Source organism: Myxocyprinus asiaticus, chromosome 39 (genome assembly GCF_019703515.2).
Source record: "Myxocyprinus asiaticus isolate MX2 ecotype Aquarium Trade chromosome 39, UBuf_Myxa_2, whole genome shotgun sequence".
NCBI classification, from domain to species: Eukaryota; Metazoa; Chordata; class Actinopteri; order Cypriniformes; family Catostomidae; genus Myxocyprinus; species Myxocyprinus asiaticus.
In genome coordinates, this window is record NC_059382.1 from 24,924,713 (window position 1) to 24,948,042 (window position 23,330).

Consider the following 23,330-nt stretch of genomic DNA (forward strand, 5'->3'; position numbering starts at 1 on the left):
TTTAAATATGTCAGTTTGTTGACACAGAGCTGTCAATATTATCTCACAGCTTTCTCAGTTATCCTAGCATGAGACAGAGGGGCAGTGTACACTTGAAGATCCATTGAACTGCACTGCAAACCATTTCAGGTGGGTAACCCGACTTACAAACTGTTAATTACTACAAAAACCTTGGGTAACATGTTAAAATAATTTGGGCTGCTTTTGGCAGCTAGCTGGCTAATGCTGCTTTGATCGACATTGCAAGTTCCGCCCAACAGATGTTTACAGTGCCTGAGTGTCAGTGCACTGACACTGGAAGTCAAATGATTACTTCAAGATTAAAAATCATATAATTGAACGCACTTAGTAATTAGTCTGTTATTTGGCTTTATGAAATGCTTTTTTAAAATCCATTGCAGTACACTCTTGCTAAGTGTTATTATCTAGTTTAATGTTTAATATCTAACGTGATATTCTGGAGGCCTGATATTTCATATGTTGGTTAACAAATGATCTGATTGTTTTAAGAATAAAGATCATACCCCCTCGAGATTGTATAGGCTTGGTCTTAAAGACACACCCACCTGCTGATGCCAATCAGAAGATGGGGACACAACCCATGTTTTTTGGTGGTGTGTTAAGATCCAACAATTTTGGTTGAGGGTTCAGAGTTTTATGTGTGACGTATTGGGCACTTAAATTTCATTTTGCCCCAGACTCTGTATTTTAGGTGATGGGGGCGGTCATCAATATAGGGGATAAATATATAAAAAATGTAGTCCTAGCCAGTGTTATGATCGGCAGATTGTTGGAGCTGGAGGGCCCTCATTTCAAGAGTGGTGCACAGAGGTGGGGAGGGTGGCGGCATTTGAGGAAATGTCATGTGGAAGGCTGGGAAACTTAGATTTATTTGATAGGAAATGGGTCAGCTATTTGGCCTTCTTGGAGGGCTCTCGGGGAGGGGCAGTAGAGAGAGAAGTGTAGTTTAAAATGTGTTATTATTTTTATTTATATATATATATATATATATATATATATATATATATAATATAAAAATATTATTATTATTTTTTTTTTCTCTCTCACTTTGTGTGTGTGTGTGTGTGTGTGTGTGTGTGTGTGTGTGTGTGTGTGTGTATTCATGTGTGACCACAGGGATGTTTGTTGAGGGTTGGGGAGGGGGAGGGGTAATAGTGGGGGTTAAATGTTGATTCTGTGTATATATGTTTTGCTTTTCTTTATCAATGGTGTGAATCAATAAAAAGTATTAATCAGAAAAAGAATAAAGATCATATAGGCAAATGCACTTATTTGGCTTCTTTAAATAGTGTTTGAAATAATGAAAATGCACTTGAATTCTCTGTTTTTGTCTGTATTTAGTGTAGATGTCGACCGATAGTGGATTTTGCTGAAACCGATAACTAAGGAGGTTGAAAAGGCAGATAACTGATTAATCGGCCAATAGTTTTTTTTTAAATTTATTTGTAGAATAATCAAAAATCTCGTAGTCTTTCCTTACTATGATGGGCACAGACATTGAGGCTACAAGAGTCCAAAATGAATAAAATCTCAATAGCAGTTTATTGTGCAACCAAAATTCCAGTAATAGCCAGAAAAAAATAAAGATCTGATGCATAACATGGGACTTTTAACCAGACTTTTATTTTGAAAATGACAGAGACTTGGCTCCATTAGAATGCTCTATATAACTAATTAATAAATTATGCTTTTTTATAGCCTATATACTGACCAGATGAAGGGTTTTGTCTACATGTATTTCACCACATGAGGTTTATTGATGAGGAATTAAAAAAGTCTATCAGAAACTATCGGCATAGATTTGAGCAAATAACCAATAGTTCCAAAAAGCAACTATCGGCACCAATTAACTGGTAAAACCGATATATCTGTCTTCCTCTAATTAGTGTAATATGTGATAACTAACATCTCAGTGACTGTTTGACAGGTGATCTGGAGTCATCGATCACTGATCACCAGGTTCCTACCAAGTGCCATAATCGTAGGCTAGATGTGAAGAAACATCTCTGCAGCACAATGTCTGCCCTGCTGATTGCCATCTCAGTCATTCCTATCCTGGCAATTGTATTTGTTTTACTGTTTAGGTAAGAAACTACAACAGCGTGCAGGATTCCCTGATATGTTTTTATTGCTTAATTATTATTGTACAGAGGGTTTTTAACATGGTGTCCTCTTCATTTCTTGTTAGATGGTTTGTCCGCAGTTTAGCTGTACGATTTTTCCACAATGTCCTGCATGCTGAGCTCAAGATCAGATCTGTGGGTCTCTTCTCAGTGCGAGGAATCAGTGTTCAGTTTCAGCCTCAACACACTCTGGTGGGTTCGATTTCTGCAATAATAAAGCATGCTTTATGCAATACATAATAGTAGCCATATTATGATGCTCTTAAAAATTGCATGTCATGGTAGTGTCATGTAACACAAACCAGAAATGCTTACCCAAAACCTGTTGTGATGCATTGATGTGTTTTCTGTTTTGTAGGAAATTGACAGGATATGGATTTCTTGTAAAATAGTTAACCCCGACCTGCCGTAAGTAGTTATGGGCGATAGTTAGTATAGATATTGTTTGTAGAGTAATAGTAGGTCTAATTGTCATAGTAATTGCATTGTTTTTTTCCCCCAGGAGATTCTTGGCATTGTGTGTTGGTGAGGCCCAGGTCCGTTTTGACCTGCAGCAGCCCTTCAAACTGCAGACTTTCAAAAGCAAAGAGGAAAATTCAAAGAGACCTCCTCTCAGTCCCTCTTCCATGCACTTCCTCTCTCAGGTATACAGCCCCTAGTCCCATGACAGTTTACAGTAATGCACTTGCAATGGAAGTCTGTGAAGTGGATTAAATGTACACATTGTTTCAAAAGTATCGCCACAATGCATTTTAACATTAGACATGTATTAAAGACTAATGTATTAAAATCACTTTTATTTATTTTTTTATTTTTTTGATCCCCTTTTCTCCCAATTTGGAATGCCCAATTCTCACTATTTAGTAGGTCCTCGTGGTGGTGCGGTTACTCACCTCAATCTGGGTGGCGGAGGACAAGTCTCAGTTGCCTCCACTTCTGAGACAATCAATCCGCGCATCTTATTACATGGCCCATAGTGTATGACACCACAGCACGAGAGGCTCATGCTACTCTCCGCGATCCACGCACCCCATTAAGAGCGAGAACCACTAATCGCGACCACAAGGAGGTTACCACATGTGACTCTACCCTCCCTAGCAACCGGGCCAATTTGGTTGCTTAGGAAACATGGCTGGAGTCACTCAGCACACCCTGGATTTGAACTCGCGACTCCAGGGATGGTAGCCAGCGTCAGTATTCGCTGAGCTACTCAGTCCCCCTTAAATCACTTATTGACTTTCTGTAAAATTGTATCTTGTCTTTTAACTTCATTACAGCTCAAAAAGCACACATTTTTGTACGTAACAATTCATGTGTAACAATTCAAGTGCTTCAACAAAAATATAAGCTTCACAATTCTTCAGAATACTTCCATAGACCATAGACTTCCATTAAAACTGCATTAGTGTAAACTAAATTTTTTCTTGTTTTTACAAACTGAGGGACGAGTCGAAATTATTTTCCATTTTAATCCACAGCATGCCACAGATGCTGGTGATTAAGCTTACCGTAACTTGAATTGAACCTGTATATATGGTCTCTGTTTTGTAGCTGCTGTCATTCCACATCAACTCCATAAATGTGATGGTGTTGAATCTGGCCCTGCCCGAGTCGCTCTGGCACATGACTTCCTCTACCATCACTTTGTTGCTGGATCATCAAAGTAAAAGGTGAATAACTTATTTTCATTTTGTTCCTCAACTCTTTAAAAGGCTTTGGCATTGTGCATTTCCTTCTGGTGTGGCGTAGTGGTCAAAGCTCAGGGCTGGCAAACTGGAAGGTTGCTTGTTAAATACCAGAGAGAGTAGCCTTGAGGAAAGCATTGATCCTCAGGTTGCTCCGGGGGGTTAGCCCAGGTAATAAGTGTACTGTTTGCCTCTTTGGCCTAAAGCATCTGCTTAAATGACTTCTTATTGATACGTTGTCAGGTTGGCCTGGGACTTTTCATTGGGGCTGCTGAGCAGTAAAGTTCTGAAGAGCAGCAGACTGGTATGTAAGCTTACACTGTATTAAAAGATAGATTATATGTGTTAAGTTTTATATATTCATATCTATAAAGTATAGAGCAGTGGCTTAAAATGTTACAGATGATAACAGAGATCTCCTTAAGCCAGCGTCACACTAGCAGACTCAAAACAACTCTATTTTGTCTGAGGGTGTCACACATGCAGACTGTTTTGCCCATCTTGCTCTCTCGCTCTCTTCAGTCGGAGGTATGACACACTTGCGAGGAAGAATGGTGGAGGAGTGAGACACATACCGACTCACTGCAACTCTCTCTTATTGTCACGTGGAGCTCGCCAAAATAACAACAGGAGTACGGCGTGAGCATAAACAATTGTAATAGTGATTTAGGATGTGATTCATGGAGTAACTTTACCCTATGAAAGTGTGTGATTGTGTATTTATCCCCTCGAGGCTTGCCGTAGAACGCGTATGTCCATATGCAGCTTTCAGTGAGAAAATAAGTTCAATAAAAACAGACCGTTGTGCCTCCACCTTTCTGATTTCATTAGTCATTTTAGTTTGGAAAAACGCTTGGTGACAGAATCACTATGGATTACAATCACTGTTTGAGATGATATGCAGCTGAGTGTGATGAAAATGTTCAGATGAGCTTGACGTCTTGTCAGTTCTTCGGTAAAAGAAGCTCATTGGTCACTTGATGAGAACACGAGCCTGTCTTGGGTACAGAGCAAATTTTTTCAAGCAAGCCTGATGTGCTTTTTCAGTTTTTGAAGCCATTAACTCAGCAGGGAGTCCCGACGGTCAAATCATTAACGACCTCCCGCTGGCAGACGCTAATGTGCACTTCGTCTCCCTCCGCATGTCAGGCGATTATATTAATGAAGCTCTCACCTGAAAATCATTTGTAAAATCGACTAGTGTGGCACCAGATTTATGTTCTGGATGATCAGTGAATCTCTCCTCTGGTCAGCAGGATACATGTCTGGCTGAGATGTCCCTGAGTCTGGCTCTCAATGGTGACGTGAGTCTGCCTGATCTGAGGCCAGGCCGGCTGGGACTGTGTGTGAGAACCCTGCTGGCTGAGCTTCACGAGGGCCTGTTCCTTAGCCAGTTATCCAAACCTCCTGGAGCTGCTCCACCAGACTGTACCCATAATAAAGCAGGTTTGACCGTACAAGGGTTTTTGAGTAGAGGAAGACCGATATATCGGTTTTACGATTAATCAGTGCCGATAGTTGCTTTTTGGAACTATCGGTTATCGGTAAAAATGTATGCCGACAGTTGCCGTTAGGTTTTTTTTTTATTTTTATTATTCCTCTTTTAGGGTTAGTGATGTGTTGATTCCTCTTTGGCTGGCACTGGAGGATTCTAAAGTTAGAACGGTTTGCTTCTACAGTAGAATAAAAAATTACTGACACCTCGTGGAGATTTACTGAATCTAAATCTTTCATCACTGAAAATATTCATCCATAAATTAATCCTCACTTCAATGCATATTTTGTTATTTTGATTAGATACTAAGGTGTTTTAAATTGAAGAAAGGGCATACCAAAGATAAAATGAGACTATGTGGAAACTGTCAGCACATACATCTTGTCTCCAACTTCATATCTTGTGAATAATAATAAACCTTATTCCTCATTAAACCTTATCTGGTGAAATATGTACACAACTCTTCATCTGATGAATGTATAGGCTAAAAAAAGCTTAATTTGGTTCATAGTTAAATATAAGAGTCCCTGGTGTGTTTCAGACTCGTTAATAGTTAAATGTCCCACATAATACACAAATCGTATTTTTGTATTTTTTATTTGTGGGATTAAATCTGTTTTAAAGGTGCACTTGGTAACTTTTTGTTTGTGTCATTTTGGACTTACAATGACACCTAGTGGTTTGGATGCAGCATCATTCAAAATCAATAGTTTTCAGTTACCGATGCCATTGTAGAAATTCACTATTCACAATCAGCCATGCTGAACATACATATGTTTCAAAATTACAATTAATTTCTTTTGGAGAAACTTTTTGAATGGGGAAAAAATTACTGAGTGCACCTTTAAAAACTCTCTGCCAAATAATCGGTTATCCACCTTTTCCACCACCTTAGTTATCGTATCGGCAAAATCCACTATCGGTCGACCTCTAGTTTTGAAATAAAGCAAGCTTCACATTGTATACTGATTTAACATTTCTCTGAAAGTTTTTTCTTGTTTTTGTTTACCTCTAGAAGATGAGGAGGAGGACTCTTATATCCAAACAGAGGCAATTGAACGGCTTCACAAACTGATTCCACAGAAGGTCAACATTGATTTTGAAAACACTAATGTCACACTTTCCATGCACAGTCAGAAGAGGTTAGTAATGAAATACAATGCTAGTTGTACAAAGTCGTTGTGGTCAATTTTAATTGTTGTTTTGTGATCTAATACTCCATTTTTATTTTGCAGACATTTAAACTGGACTTTAAAGTCTCTGAAGGTTGGTTATGTTCGTGATGTTGAGCAGCTTCCTCTGAAGAGCTTCACTCCTGAGCTCAGTTTCCCTCAGAGCCGACTGGAACTTCTGCTGGAGGGTGGGTGTAGAACACAAAACACTCTTTCTGAGACAGGATGTACAGACTTTGGCTTTTATTTAGAGCTTTTGATTAAAATATTTAGTCACATTAAATCTCAGTGTTTTTTTTTTTTTTTTGTAGTTGACACAATACATTCAGGTTCTTTGTAGATAAATAAAACTTGTACTGTACTGTAGCTAATTTTTGTAGATAACATTTGTTATATACGTTCATAAATAAAAACACACAAGACAGAGGTAGATTTCTGCAGTAGTGTGAGTGTTCCTTAAGGCCCCTACACACTTACGAAAACGAAGAATGAATGGATGTGATGTAATTTAGGACCAAATCTGGCCAAAAAGAAGGTGTTTTTGAGTTTGTTTCGGTGGTTCGTAACAACTTGCCAGGGCAAACTCTTAGGAAAACTTCTTACAGGCTGTTAAACATTTTCTTACTGCCATTGGTCCACATCATTGGTAGGTGTGACCTCATGCTCCACTTACCTTGAGACTGACAACTAATTCCAGTTCAGTCAGTTAAGATCAGTCAACGTGAACACCCCGGCATGTAGAGTTATTAGCGAGTTGGTGCAAATATACCTACATTTGTACGATTGTTCGCGTAGACATTTTCCAAGACAATGTCATGTGATTTTTTTTTTTTTTTTTTGCTTAATTAGTCTACAAAAGGAATTTAATCTGTTTAAATAGTCTTAAGTGCCCATTCACTCATGTGGCATCTGCAGCAGAAAGCCATTCACACATCTGCCCAAAGTAAGATATGCCATTTTATCATTCTTTTGTCTGTATTTTACCTATTAACACTCTTTTATACACCCATTTTTGCAGTAGTATCGGTGTCATCATAAATTACAATAACAGAGTGTAATCAGCTCTTATTATGGCCGCATATAGCATGTTAGTGCATTAGCACTATTAATTCAGAATGTAAACAAGACAAATACATTCTCTACTACAAATATATTACTTTAAATCATCATCGAGTAGTAAAAACAGTTTCTTTTACTGATCTTGTGTGAATTCTACTCAAAGAATGAGGCATGAATTCACGGACAACACATTTCAATGTCCATTAATTAAGGTTTTACATGTAGTCTTAAGTGTCCTCATATTTAAATGTTCCTCTAAACGCCTCTGTGGCAGTGGGGGCGTGGTCAAGCATCTCTCCGGAGAGAGAAAAAGCGGTAAGGGCGCTTACACCTGAGCTAAATTATGTCTAACACCTGTCTCTAATTTCAGTGAGCACGGGGAGAGCGGCATAAATAGAGACACACCGCAAATAGGAGGGAGAGAGAGCCTGGGCACGACAGACCCGAGCAAGAAGCAAAGAGTTTTTATTACAAATGATGAGAGTTCATTTTGTGAAGCGGTGTGTGATTGTTGATTAACTTTGTGCATAACGCAAAGACTGGGAGACTGTAATTTGTGCTGCAGAGAGAGAGAAAATAAACCCTTACCTGAACCAGGAAAGCTGCTTCTCGCCTCCTCTTTACAGCCTCCCACAGGGGTGTGGTCAGTGTCTGAATGTTCGCAAACAGTGTGTCATTGCTCAACTGTTTCAGACTTCTTTTTACCTACATTTACATTTACATTTATTCATTTGGCAGACGCTTTTATCCAAAGCGACTTACAAGAGAGGAAAACATAAGCGAATCATCTTAAGGAGACAGTGGTATGAAAAGTGCTGTATTACAAAGTATCACTAGCATCATAATTGTATTCAAAACAGAATAAAGTGCAACAGGATTTTTTTTTTTTTTTTTTTAATGACTGGTTAAGTGCTCATGGAACAGATGTGTTTTTAGTCATTTTTTGAAGACAGAGAGTGAGTCAGCTTCACGGATGGAGTTGGGAAAGTCATTCCACCAATGTGGTATGATGAAGCTGAAAGTCCGGGAAAGTGTTTTGGTGACTCTTGGTGTTGGTACAACAAGGCGATGTTCCTTAGCCGACCGCAGACTTCTAGTGGGCGCGTAGCTCTGCATAAATGATTTTAGGTATGCTGGAGCAGACCCAGTGACTGTTCTGTATGCCAGCATCAGAGCCTTGATGAAAGAAGAACGAAGAAGAACTTCTTTTTAAGTGTGCTTGGAAGTGTTTCCTTGCCGCTGGTTTTTGCATTTATTTAATTGGCAGCGTGTTTCACTTATATGGGATTATTCATACATGACAAGCAGTGATGCTAATTAAGTTCCGCCATAAAATGAGTACAAATTCTTTAGTACTTTTAGTTACTTTTGTTTGATTTTTAAAATAAATTAGCCATTCTTTCTCCATCATTGACTGATAATCGAAAGCTCTCCTGGGGGACTGTCCAATCTTAAGGTTCTGACCAATCTTTAAAAAAAAAAAAAAATCACAAAATGTGTTAACTAATTGTTAACTTTGCCAGCCCTACTTTTACTGCATCTTCTAATATGTAATTAATTTTTTTTAAATTATTGTTTGTTCCCCACTCTATTTGGGCTTTTTTCAGATGGGCTTCTGCTGTCACAAAGTAGACAGAGAATTATATGTCTCAACAATCTCAGAACTATACTACAGGTAAGCTTTCATGGCCTTCTATATTAATTTAAAAAAACATCTAAACCGGTGTGAATCATACTTGTCATGTTCGATGCATGTTTTGCAACTTCATCTTTGTCTGTTGTCCTTCATCATTATGACTGGTTTCACTCCTCCCTAAAGGTGACGTCCATTGACATCTCAAGCACAGTCACCATCAACACTTGCATCATCCACTACCGCCACCAAGAGTTCTTCCATTGGCTGGACATGCTGTCAAGGGACCAGCTCTCTCACAAAAAGGCATCTTGTAGAAAAAGGTATAAACCACCCTTTTGCTTTCTGAGAGCCAGACTGCACTGTAATACAGATGTTTTGTTTATTGTTCTCGCATAAGTGCCCTTTTTTCTCCCAGGCATTTCCCTCAGCTGGACGCTCCAGTGATGATATGCTCCTCAGTGTCCAATGTAAATGTCTCCGTGCAGTTAGGAGATACACCACCCTTTGCCTTGGGCTTCATCTCAGCCAACACTGGTAAAAATATCAGGCTGATTTGTGGCATGGCAGCTAAGTGTGGGTATTGAATGCTGTTAATAACAATAGACGTTAAGTTCAAATACCGGATCTTGTGTCATGTGTAATTTAGCCATTGACTCACTTTGCTTCTTCAAATCGACCAAATTATTAAGATGAGATAAGAATTACTGCAAAGAGCTGCAGCTTTTGTTCGATGTCAAATATTCCCATCAAGAGACTTAGTAGTAGTAGTAGTAAATTTGTCATTTACTTACCATCATGTCATTTCCTTTTCCGTGGAACACAAAATAAGTTATTTAGCGGAATGTCCAGGCTACTCTTTTCCATACAATGAAAGCAAATAATGATCATGTGCTGTCAAGAAGGACAAAACCCAACAAAGAAAGTAGTCCAAATGACTCATGTAGTATATTCCAATATATAACATACAAAGGTTTTGTGTGAGGAACAGTCTTTTCCCTGATTTCCCAAATCCCTGATATTTCTCAATCCTCAAATTTCATTCACCCACACGAATCTGGTGTGTCTAACAGAACTGCAGCACTTGTTGGACTCTAACTCCGAAGAGGATGGTGTGAAGAGTCTAACTGTAACTGAGAAAGCCTCTCTGTCCCTGGATCATTTCTGGTGGCGTGTGGGCCAAGGGTCCCATATCCAGCAAGCTCCTCACCCACCTGGCAAACATGTCTGGGGGGAGGCCCTTATCCTGGACTCCCTCACACTGCAGGTAACTTGCATGCTTGGAGCATTTTACATAATTTGAAGTGCCAAATAAAATTGGGCAGCTTTGGCAGAAACTTTATTATTATACAGCTTTTTGGAATATTCAATTCTGATTGGTCAATTGTGGCATTTTTCAGTTAAATCTTTTTGTATAATGACTTTTAAAGGGATAGTTCACCCAAAAATGAAAATTCTCTCATCATTTACTCACCCTTGTGCCATCCCAAATGTTAGTCTTTCTTCTACTGAACACAAAGATTTTTAGAAGAATATTTCAGTTCTGTAGGTCCAAACAATGCAAGTGAATGGTGACCAAAATTTTGAAGCTCCAAAATGCATATGCTGTATATATGTAATTGTGAAAGAGTGGTTCAGGGAGCATAAGGAATCATTTTCACACATGAATTGGCCACCACAGAGTCCTGACCTTAACCCCACTGAAAGTCTTTGAGATGTGCTGGAGAAGACTTTACGGAGTGGTTTGACTCTTCCGTCGTCAATACAAGATCTCGGCCAAAAATTAATGCAACTCTGGACGGAAATAAATGTTGTGATGTTGCATAAGGTTGTCGAAACAATGCCACGATGAATGCGCACCATAATCAAAGCTAAAGGTGGTCCAACTAAATATTAGAGTATGCAACTTTTTTTTTTTGGCCAGGCAGTGTAATCTGTGTAATATGGAATTAACTGCTCACTCTTTTTTTTTTTTAAGTTTATTAAAAAGCTGTATACACGAAGGGGTTTTGAATCCGGAATCACTCGCATCCAAAGCGACATTAACATAGATCAGTATACTGTATCACACAACTTGAGATAAAAAAAAAAGAAAACACTCCACCAACACACTGTAAAAGTTTTCACAGTTATTTGTATATTAATGTATGTACTCCATTTTTGTTGATTCAGCATTTATTTAAAAAAAAAAGTTTTTTTTTGGAAATAAATTATAGCAAATATACAGTGGGATTCACTAGTGAAAATGATTCTTCATGCCATAGTGAAGAATTTTAAATTCTTTTATAATTTATTGCAAATATTTTCATTTACAATTTATATTATCAGAATAACAATCATTATCCCAGTAAAACAGAATCCCAGTCAAACTGATTCATCTTAAAGAAAAAACTTCTATGAATTACATACCATACAGGCCTATTAATAAATCCATATTTAGACACCCATGTATATTATTAAAATTATTTTATTTTAATAATAATAATAAAAACACCTGATTTTAGGGTTCCCCCAAATCAGAAATCCCAATTTAACCCCTGATCATATCACTCCTGAAGACATGGATTTAACCACTGGAGTTATATGGATAACTTCAGAGCTTCAAAATTTTGGTCACCATTCACTTGCATTATGAGGACGAACCGAGCTAAAATTCTTCTAAAAATCTTTATTTGTGTTATGCAGAAGAAAGAATGTCATACACATCTGGGCTGGCATGTGGGTGAGTACATGATGACAGAATTTTCATTTTTGGGTGTACTATTCCTTTAAGCTGTATAATTGACCATTGTCCCAGGCAACAGATTTCCTACATTGCAGTACTAGTCCACACAGTCTCTTTCTTCTCATATAAATAATGTCAACTTAAATCAATATTTACTGTCCTTTTATTTATTTGGTAAGTGTCCTTGTGATAAGTGGGATGATGCACAGCCAGCTAGCCTTCATCACAATTCAAAACTCCTCCCATTTGTGTCTGGGTCCTGATCACTCTTTGAGGGTTTATTTTGCAGTAATGACTGGCTGACTATTCATTATCTCTTTCTTATTTTATTGATTCATTCACAGGGTAGCTATAGTAAGCTGAGGCTGGTGAACTGCAGCACCTCTGGGAGTGTTTCTGTGGAGTCCAATCTGAAAGGACTACAGCTGGAAGTGTCTGAGACCTGCACTCTGTGTCTATCACGCCTGCTCTCTGTCCTCAGACTGGACAAAGAGGAAAATGCCCCCTTACATTTACCTCTGGAAAAGCCATCGGCCCCCTTGCCTCCACTCTTCAAGTTTAAGCTCAGTCTTGAGGATGTTAACGTTTTCACACTCTCCAACGTTGCTGGTGAGAACTGAAAGAAGCTTGCACATAGTGTATTTCCATCTTCAGGTTGAATGGTTACCGTTGCTGAATGGTTCTGTACGATCCAGGTTCGTTGACAGGATTTACCTTAGTAATTGACCAATTGTTTGTCACCACGTCACTAAAGCCAGTGACAATGGACAATTCTCCAGTTCTTCTGAGTATGATTAGTTAACCATGTTGAGAAATCCGTGCGGGGAACAGTTTATAATTGTACCATACCAAACCATGTTTTAATGGAAAATGCTACTATTACCGTAACTCACCATGCTGAGAACCGTTTGGACTGATGATGGAAACGCATTTGTTGTTTCCCTTTCATTTCTTCAAAAGACATACTTTTTACATTATAAATAATTGCATTTAAACTTTTCAAAACTTTAGCACCTTTCCAGCTTGTGACTATTTGTTTTCTGTACTGTATTCCATTATAGGAGCAGTTGCAGTGAGAGTGGATACAGTGGGAGCTGAAGGATCGGGTGAGAGTTTGACTGTGAATGTACAGAGTGTTTCTCTGGCTGTGGTGAAGGCTCTCACTGAGAGTATGGAGCCCTGCTGCTTGGCCTTCCAAACCCCCAACCCCATCCTGACCCTCATTGCTTTCACTGTCTCCTACCAGATCAGCACCCACAGTCTGGAGGTACCATTACATTGCTCCTACACACACCTGTTGTGACCTGTATCACTTGTGATGTGGCCTATGATTACTAAGTACATTGATGTATCCCATCTCCGTTTGAACAGGTGAGAAGTGAAAACACTTTAACAATGCAGTGGACCCCATCAGATCACATGTTTTTGTATCAGCACGTCTCTGAGAGTCAAAGCTATTGGAACACACTGTCTGCATCTCTGAGGCTACGACAGAAGGATGAAACAGAGTGTCCAGGCTCTTCCACTGGCCTGATTGCATGTGTACAGCTGGCAAGTGCGAGACTTACCGCCCATGTGGCTGAGAATAACTTCATCGTCTTCAGCGCAAATTCACTGTCCCTCTCCAAGTGTCCTGGAGTGGTGCTAATAAAGGCTCCTCACCTGGTGTTCAGCTTTGATGGCAATGACATCTTCACCTTTTCTGGGGCAGAGGTACATATGCTTGATCACCTCGAGGAGATGCAGCAGCACAGAAGTGGATTCACTTTCCTCCAAACATCTTGCAATCGCACTTGGCTCTTCGCGGCCCCCAGCCTCGCCATTGAGTTTCCATACCAGTACAACTTCTCTGACACCTTCGACAAGGCCATCAGCATGCAGAAATGGCTGAAGACCCTCCACAGAGGTGCCACCCAACCGACCGAGCCCCAACGCTTGCCCCCAGACCTGCTGATCCGCATCAACCAGTTTTCCTTTGTTTTCCTGGACGACGTCTTTGAGATCAAACTGCGTGACAATTACGAGCTAATGAAGGACGAGAGCAAGGAGAGCGCTAAGCGCCTGCAGTTGCTAGACAGGAAAGTGGCCGACCTACGCAAGCAGCATGGCGAGCTGTTGCCGGCACGCAAGATTGAGGAGCTGTACACCTCCCTTGAGCGCAAGCACATTGAGATCTACATTCAGCGCTCCAAGCGTCTCTACGCCAACACGCCAATGCGGAAATCCCTGCTCACCTGGACTGTATCAGAGCTGGAGCTGGTGGTGCTGGCTGATCAGTCGCTGCACGGGCCCGAACGGATCCGAGACCAGCTGAGGGATATCGATGGCATCAGCCCCTTTCCAAGAGACGGTCTACAGCTGGTGGTGCAGTGGTGCCGTGCTTTCAAATTCAAGCTCAATGCATTTCTGGGTAAGTCAAGCATGCGTTAGCAAGTAATCCAATGAACGATGCCTGTTTTGATAGTTTGTGAATATTTACCAACTGTAATATGTGACAATATACCTCGGCTCCAAAAACTAAAGGCTCAATTACATTTAATTCAGCAAGACTAAATGCTGTGGGCGAAATACAGTCATCTTAATGGGAATCTGCACAATAAGGAATTTCACCTGATGGACTGCCAGTGCATAGAAATTTCCCACATGGGTTCAAGTTTGGTGAACTTTTTAATGAGAATTTTTAGTGTTGTAGTGTAGTGTTGTAGTGTTTGGTTTGACAGTGACCTTTGTGTGGGCAGTGCTTCGTACATGGTGACAATGTATATTCACAATGGACAATGAAATAATTTTAGCAGTGTGTTTTTTGCAGGTTTCACATTCTGCCTAAGCCTTCTTATTTCGCTGTGTAAAAATAACTTTAACTCGTTCATTCATTGCGATTTTAATTATTTATATAATTACATGTTAAAAAAATTACAGCAATTAATTATGACTCCGGACCGTAATAAGGAATATTTCTACCATCAGAACAATTCAAGCTTGAAGGACTACCTTTTTGTTTTCAGCAGGGGCCAGTAATCGCAAATCTATCTGTACAAACGCGCAGCTATAGAGGCAACAAACTACACTTAAGACCTGCCAACAGACTTGTTCTTGCATTCAAACACAGCTGGATGGAGCGCAACACTGAATGCAGTGGTCAAGAGATTTCTTTTTCTAAGTTTCAAACTATGTTTATGATGCGACTTAATACTTCTGTTGGCTGCGTGTCACTACGTCTCACGCACTGTGTGTATGGAGTACATTTCGTGATCAGCAGACTCCGTGCGGTCTGTCCACTTGCAAGCCATTTTTTCTTGACATGGACTGTCCAAACCTGAGTTGACTGTACTAAACAGTATTACAAAGCAGACATAGTGTGTATACGTCGAACAAGATTGCTAGAATGCTCGACTGTGCACAAGACGTGACGGCACATGCAAAAACAAAGTATACCCTAGCCTTAAAATACCTAATTGTTTTGCCTGCGAAAGTAATCCCAGAATGTATTGCAACGAACTCTGAAAATCATCCAAGATGGTGGATGAGTCAAGTGAATTTGATTCAATACTGAAAAGTATACATTTCAACCTAATTAAATGGACAATTTTACCCAATATTTGTGCACACTATGTATTTGTTTGCTTATAGAGTGTCACATTGTTAGATTAGCAGCATGCTAACGTCATACTCTATTGGAATCAATTGTGAGTCAAGTCTCCAGCACACTTTGTGTGAGGAGTGCTATATAAGTGTTGTGTAGAGTCACTGTCTATGTACAGCGTTACAAGTCAGTCAGTTATGAGATTCCATGATGGTTACCATGCTGCTTTGAAGGTACAGTAGACCGAAAGGCAGCTCACTAGGCTTTGGAACAGAGCTTATATCTTGATTTCCCTTGTGGTCCAGTGCGGATCCGAGACTACCCTCGGTACCTGTTTGAGATCAGAGAGTGGGCACTATCAGGGCGACTGATGGGCACCGAGCAGGATGGGCAGCAGAGGGCCAAGCGCAAACAGGTCATCCAGCTCGGCCAGCCATGGGGTGATGTAACCGTCTACAGGAATATGCCACCACTGAAGTTTTACTACAATGTCCATTGTGAGTCACAATGCACTTTTGAGTTCAGAATTTAGCCAAAAATTTTGAAATTATGACTCAACCGATCTAATTGTTTATACAGCGAACATTTCCCTCTACACTATTGTATGGGGGCCTTGCTGGGATCCTGCTTGGACTCTGATTGGCCAGGCTGTTGATTTACTGACAAAGCCCACCGCTGACCCCTCCCCCCTCCTGACCTGGTGGGATAAAAGCAGACTGCTTCTGCATGGCCGTTGGGTAATGGACATAGAACAGGCCAACCTGCACCAGCTCGCTAATGAGGTATTTATTTGCACATATCTGCACTCCATATTGGCAATGGTTGCCATGAGTTTTGTGTTCCTTTTCAGTTTCAGATACATTTAAGAACTCTTTGTTTATATCTAATTCTCTTTGTTGGAAAAAAAATGCTAAGTGGCAACAGGTCAACACTAGATTGCTCCCTTTATAATCTGCAAGCACAGTTACATTGGTTGCTTCCAGCTTCATTGTTTATAATGGGAGTTTATAATGCAATCTCGTTTTATGACACTGCTCGTCTCTGTTGAAGTTTAGGGTTTAATTTTTTATCATCTATGCATGATATCAGTGCTTTCTTTGTTCTTTTGACATCTACTGTGAGACAGTTCAAAATGTTGACTAATTATTTCCACTGTGTAGGACCCTTATAACACTACAGAGAACCTGCACTGGGAGTGGAGCAAGCTCAACTTTGACTGGAACCCTGGGCAGTTTGTCTTCAAGGGTGACCTGGATGTCAATGTCAGGACCGCCTCAAAGTATGGCAGTATTGGTTAATCATATTTTCATATTTTTGCAGTTGCATAAAAATGTGGCATCATCTTTCAAGGAATAGTTCACCTAAAAATGAAAATTCATTAACCCTAATCTTTCTTTCATGGAACACAAAAGGAGGATATTAGGCAGTCAACATTCTTCAAAATCTCATGTTCCATGAAAGAAAGTCATACAGGTTTGGAATGACACAAGGACTATAGTTCACTATTTAGGTGAACTATCCTTTTAAACTTGAAATAATAGAATTTGTCTACTCAATCTGTTTTACAGGTATGATGATATCTGTTTCCTGCATCTTCCAAACCTGTGTATGATGCTGGACCTCCAATGGCTATGTCACGGCAATCCACATGACCACCATGCTGTAATGCTCTGTGCTGCAGAGAATGTTGCAGATGTCACCTCGGGACAGCCACATGACTCCTACAGGGCCTTCCGGTCTGAAAACCTCAACCTCTCCATCACCATGCACCTTGACCAGCACTGTGACAAAGGTTAGAGTCACACTCTTTCCTTGCCTCTCATTAAAGTAATGGGGATCTATTTTTGAGTTCATGTGCTATGTTTTCTCTCAGAGCCCAGTCAGCCCAGAATCCTTCTCTACAGCAGCACTCTGCGATGGATGCAGAACTTCTGGGCCACCTGGACCAACGTGTCCCGGCCCATCTGTAGAGGAAAGCTCTTCCACAGCCTCAGGCCCGTTCGCAGGAAGCTCGGCCAGCACTACAAACAGATGTGCTACACAGCTTCTTTCCCACAGCTGCAGGTGAAACATTTCTGTTGCTTCTTTCATTTTACGCCATCTTCAAACATAGTGACTGAAAAAGGTCATACACAGTGCATTCTGACTGGACCTTTAATATATAGAGTAGAATTTTTTCATATTGGTATCTAGTACATGTTCTTTATGATGAATTAATGTTAATGAGTAAATTCATTTACATATATGCCAGATAAAATCTTAACTTTTGCTTTTTTGCTTTATGTTTTTAGGTCCATTACTGGGCTTCCTTTGCTCAGCAGAGGGGCGTTCAGGTAGAGTGTAATAAAGGTCATGTCTTCACCAGAGGAGCACAGAGACTCATACCACAGGGTGAGAAAGAGAAAACACCCAACAGTTACAATCTCCTCTTCACGCACTCCCTTAATGTTGTACTGAAATGCTTGCTTGTGGGTTTTGCAGCAGGTACAGTGATGAGGCGGCTGATCTCTGAGTGGAACGTCACTCAGATGGTGAGTGAGCTCTCTCTGGTCACTGTGCACCTCATGGCCTCCACATGGGATGAGACGGCCGACCACCAGATCAACGCTCAGGTGAAGAAGACCCACCTGCTTAGTTTGTCATCACTCAGCTACCAGAGACAGAGCAACCGCATAGAGGAGGTGAGATACTATCTGCAAGTTATAATAAATAATGAAAATAAAAATACCAGTGAAAAATGGCTAATAGTGTGAATAGGCCTTTATTAATTTACAAAGCTATCACTACTACATTTCTCTCAGGAGGTGAACTCAAAAGACGAGAACAATGCTTCATACACACACAAGCTGTGTTTAGTAGACCTGCGGGCTTCTTGGACCACCACTAACAGGAACATTGCCTTCGGGCTATATGATGGCTATAAGAAAGCAGCCGTGCTGAAGAGGAACCTCTCCACCGAAGCTCTGAAGGGTCTACGGATTGACACCCAGGTGCAGACGAAAAAGCTGAAGCGCTCGATGTCCAGCTACTCTTCAAATACAGCTCCGGCTACACCAGTCATTCCCACCATTGCCCGCCAAGAAAAGAGTCAGAATGAAGGTAGTATCTCTAGACTAATGGCATAAAGTCTGGTCCATGTTGCAGCTCATTATGGCCAAGAATCAACCGCTATAACATGACAGGATTTTGGTTTTATTGTGATGTTTAGGAGCAGAGAAGTCTAAAATAGATGATTCCACAATAATATACTAGCATATAACAAAGTGGTAGCTCATTCAAATAATGGTGCAACTCTGAGGAAATTCACGGAAAAATGTGTAAAGACATCCAGAATAAAGTCCATCCGAATGTATTAAAGCTGTCATGATATGAGGAATCAAATTTTCCTTGATCTTTTGACATATAAGAGGTCATTGTACTATAAAAACATACGGTAAGTTCCAGAACTCAAAACTTCCTCCTCACTGCAAAAAGAGTAATTGTTGAAACCAAGCTGCCAAAACAACCCGTTGTCTACTTCCTCCACATTGTGATGTCACACTGAGGTAGACATTTGAATCTGACCACCTCCACAACAACACATCAAAGCCTACTTTATCTTATTACTTCCATAGCCCCGCCCAGCAGCTGTGAGCAGTGAGATGGCAGGTCAGTCAAGAGCAGAGAGCCAGTCATAACAGTGGCATTTACTGTTATGTCTTCAAGGAGAAGCAGCACCAAAACTGAGCGGTTCTGATAGAGGGTTAGAATGAGGGTGGAAAAAGATCATGTTTTACAAATATATGAATTTTTTTGTGCAAAAAACTTTACTGATATCATAAGTGAACCTCAAGAAACATATTAAAATAATTAAAAAAGGCATGCTGTGACCCCTGTAAGTACTGTTTATTTCTTGGATATACACTACCGGTCAGTAGTTTGGAAACACTTGACTGAAATGTTTCTCATGATCTTAAAAATGTTTTGATCTGAAAGCGTATGCTTAAATGTTTGAAATTAGTTTTGTAGACAAAAATATGATTGTGCCACCATATTAATTTAATTATAAAACTAAAATGTAATAATAAAAAAATAAAGTTTTTGAAATTGATGACTTGGACGAAATAATAAAGAAAAGCAGCTAATAAGTGCCCAGCATATAGATGGGAACTCCTTCAATACTGTTTAAAAAGCATCCCAGGGTGATACATCAAGAAGTTGGTTGAGAAAATGTCAAGAGTACATGTCTGCAAATTCTAGGCAAAGGGTGACTACTTTGAAGATGCTAAAATATAACAGTTTTTTTTTTTTTTTTGGATTTTGTAGTCCATAACATAATTCCCATAGTTCCATTTATATTATTCCATAGTTTTGATGACTTTACTATTATTCTAAAATGTAAAAAAAAAAAAAAGAATGAGTAAGTGTTTCAAAACTTTTGACCGGTAGTGTATATCTGAAAACAAAGTGGAGCATATTTGTGCTCAAGTATATCTTGCTACTAACTGCTTCATACAAAACTTAGTTGAAAAATGAACCTCATCCACTTTAGCAACTAGCTCTTCCTCTGAATATTCAGTGTAACTACAGCCTGGTAAGCCTGATGTGTAACCTGCGCACCCTAACTCCCAGAAATTGCATTCAGCCAAGCAGATTGGAACTGGCAAGTCTTCCAGGTTGTACCTAGGCTCTCTTTTGTTCATTTGATCCATTTTTGTTGTGCTCTGTAGGAACGTCCATGCTGCAGAAGCTGATCGAGGAGACCGATAAGTTTGTGGTGTTCTCAGAAGAGGACGCGGGAGTGAGCGACCAGCTCTGTGGAATTGCCGCATGCCAGACTGATGATGTGTACAACCGTAACTGGTTCATAGAGCTCGTCAATGGTCAGGTAATAATTCAGCTTTGAGAGCAGTGACCCTTAATGCAAGACACTGTCTTATTGGGTCTAAACATCTTCCAATTTGCATGGTGTTCAGATGATGCTGCGAGGCACGGAAACTGCAGGCTGCGTGCTGGTGTCTGCTGCCAAGGCTCAACTACTGCAGTGTGAGCACCATCCTGCTTGGTACAATGACACACTCAAGCAGAAGACCACATGGACTTGCCTGCTGGATGGTATGCAGTACTTTGCCACAATGGAGCAAAACCCATCAGAACAGGAAGACTGGCAGCTATGGCTGGAGGTGGGTTTAAAAGTTAAAATCACACCTAATACCATTTATAACTGTTTATACACAGCTTTAACACTTTTAAAACCCACTTTGTGGACATACAGGTGAAAAACATTGAGGAGCATAGGCAGAGAAACCTGGACTCAGTACAAGAGCTGATGGAGAGCGGCCAGGCTGTTGGAGGCATGGTCAGCACCACCACAGGTGTGTCACTTTAATTCTAACTGTAACCCCAAGTTAGGGTAGGGAAGGGATTTAAACAAACCCTAACCCTAAATCTTAGAGGAGGATTCTTTTGACTTGGGCCTGTAAGCAATGCCTTAGTAACCTTACAGAACATCCTGGTGTTATATTCTGGTGGCAAGATCTGCATGGGTATGCACCATTCACATTATTTCCCTGTTACCTGTTTCCACTTGCTCTGATTTAGACTGGAACCAGCCATCCCAGGTGCAAGAGACCCAGCAGGTCCAGCGTATTATCTCTCGCTGTAGCTGTCGTATGTACTACATCGGTTACAGCCACGACATAGACCCTGAGCTGGCCACTTCCATCAAACCTCCAGAGATACATGACCAGCATGAGAAAGAAGACTTGCTGAAAAAACAGGCTGGTACGCAACCTCAGTCTTCTCAGGAAACCTTTTTACTGACTTATACTGGAAGTTTTTCAATCAAAGCTTTACTATTGTTTTGTTCCTTCATTATCAGGTGCAGTCGACACCTTCACCCTAATCCACAATGACCTGGAGATTTCCACCAATCCAGTGCAGTACTCCATGATCCTGGACATAGTAAATAACCTACTACTCCACGTGGAGCCCAGACGCAAGGTTCGGACTGTCTCTCTCCCTGGTTGGATAGTGTTCTAGAGATAAAGGACCGAGTGCCTGTGTTTGCTAATATATCAGGTCGGTCTCTTTCTGTAGGAGCACAGTGAGAGGAAACAGCGTGTGCGTTTCCAGTTGGAGATCTCCAGTAATCCAGAAGAGCAGCGGAGCAGCATCTTGCACCTGCAGGAGGCAGTGCGCCAACATTTGGCTCAGATCCGCTGCTTAGAGAAACAGATCTACTCTAACATAAGGGTGAGTACTTGTTTAAATTTGAGTTTAAATCATGTGAAAAGAGTTTGCTGAACAGCTGAAAATACCATAAAACGCATGTTTGGAGGACTCCAAATAATATGTGCACGTAGCCTACTGTTTAAATATAAGTTAAGTTAATACTAGGGATGTGCGAGACTAGTCGACTAGTCGGTTCCGATGCCGCTAGTCGACACTGGAATTACTAGTCGGTCAATATTTTTCCCCATTAAACTGTTCAACATTTTCACACATACAGTTGAAGTCAGATGTTTACATACACTTAGGTTGAAGTCATTAAAACTAATTTTTCAAGTTGTTTAGGACATCTGCTTTGTGCATGACACGAGTAATTTTTCCAACAATTGTTTACAGACAGATGGTTTCACTTTTAATTGACAATATCACAATTCAAGTGGGTCAGAAGTTTACATACACTAAGTTAACTGTGCCTTTAAGTAGCTTGGAAAATTCCAGAAAATTATGTCAAGCCTTTAGGCAATTAGCTTATGATAGGCTAATTGGAGTCAATTGGAGGTGTACCTGTGCATGTATTGTAAGGCCTACCTTCAAACTCAGTGCCTCTTTGCTTGTCATCATGGGAAAATCTAAAGAAATCAGCCAAGATCTCAGAAAAAAAATTATGGACCTCCACAAGTCTGGTTCATCCTTAGGAGCAATTTCCAAACACCTGAAGGTACCACTTTCATCTGTACAAACAATAGTACGCAAGTATAAACACCATGGGACCACGCAGCCATCATACCGCTCAGGAAGGAGATGCATTCTGTCTCCTAGAGATGAATGTAGTTTGGTGCGAAAAGTGAAAATCAATCCCAGAACAGTAGCAAAGGACCTTGTGAAGATGCTGGAGGAAACAGGTAGACAAGTATCTATATCCACAGTAAAACTAGACCTACAGTTGTGCTCAAAAGTTTGCATACCCTGGCAGAAATGGTGAAATTTTGGCACTGATTTTGAAAATATGACTGATCATGCAAAAAAAAAGTATTTTATTTAAGGATAGTGATCATATGAAGCCATTTATTATCACATAGTTGTTTGGCTCCTTTTTAAATCATAACGGTAACCGAAATCACCCAAATGGCCCTGATCAAGAGTTTACATACCCTTGAATGTTTGGCCTTGTTACAGACACACAAGGTGACACACACAGGTTTAAATGGCAATTAAAGGTTAATTTCCCAAACCTGTGGTTTTTCAAATTGCAGTTAGTGTCTGTGTATAAATAGTAAATGAGTTTGTTAGCTCTCACGTAGATGCACTGAGCAGGCTAGATACTGAGCCATGGGAAGCAGAAAAGAACTGTCAAAAGACCTGCGTAACAAGGTAATGGAACTTTATAAAGATGGAAAAGGATATAAAAAGATATCCAAAGCCTTGAAAATGCCAGTCAGTACTGTTCAATCACTTATTAAAAAGTGGAAGATTCGGGGATCTCTTGATACCAAGCCAAGGTCAGGTAGACCAAGAAAGATTTCAGCCACAACTGCCAGAAGAATTGTTCAGGATACAAAGAAAAACCCACAGGTAACCTCAGGAGAAATACAGGCTGCTCTGGAAAAAGACGGTGTGGTTGTTT

At 40.2% G+C, this 23,330-nt stretch overlaps 1 protein-coding gene across 8 annotated transcripts in view; it reads left to right on the forward strand.

Annotated features, from left to right (window-relative positions):
* The window catches only part of LOC127430299 (protein KIAA0100-like), a 40,819-nt gene that overhangs the window by 790 nt on the left and 16,699 nt on the right, over positions 1–23,330 (forward strand). For 2 of the 8 annotated variants that reach the window (XM_051680006.1, XM_051680007.1), the window contains exons 2-32: positions 50–129; positions 1,949–2,105; positions 2,210–2,336; positions 2,503–2,552; positions 2,647–2,788; positions 3,696–3,814; positions 4,073–4,133; positions 5,083–5,275; positions 6,340–6,466; positions 6,560–6,684; positions 9,163–9,230; positions 9,375–9,511; positions 9,589–9,725; positions 10,262–10,455; positions 12,258–12,522; positions 12,975–13,180; positions 13,285–14,323; positions 15,802–15,993; positions 16,076–16,278; positions 16,657–16,775; positions 17,065–17,288; positions 17,370–17,560; positions 17,788–17,887; positions 17,978–18,177; positions 18,298–18,595; positions 20,206–20,363; positions 20,452–20,658; positions 20,751–20,850; positions 21,077–21,259; positions 21,357–21,478; positions 21,575–21,730. In XM_051680006.1, coding sequence (XP_051535966.1) covers positions 2,038–2,105; positions 2,210–2,336; positions 2,503–2,552; positions 2,647–2,788; positions 3,696–3,814; positions 4,073–4,133; positions 5,083–5,275; positions 6,340–6,466; positions 6,560–6,684; positions 9,163–9,230; positions 9,375–9,511; positions 9,589–9,725; positions 10,262–10,455; positions 12,258–12,522; positions 12,975–13,180; positions 13,285–14,323; positions 15,802–15,993; positions 16,076–16,278; positions 16,657–16,775; positions 17,065–17,288; positions 17,370–17,560; positions 17,788–17,887; positions 17,978–18,177; positions 18,298–18,595; positions 20,206–20,363; positions 20,452–20,658; positions 20,751–20,850; positions 21,077–21,259; positions 21,357–21,478; positions 21,575–21,730 — 5,511 coding nt within the window. In that variant the 5' untranslated portion in view covers positions 50–129; positions 1,949–2,037. The other 6 variants (XM_051680011.1, XM_051680010.1, XM_051680009.1 and 3 more) reach the window with 6 other exon arrangements.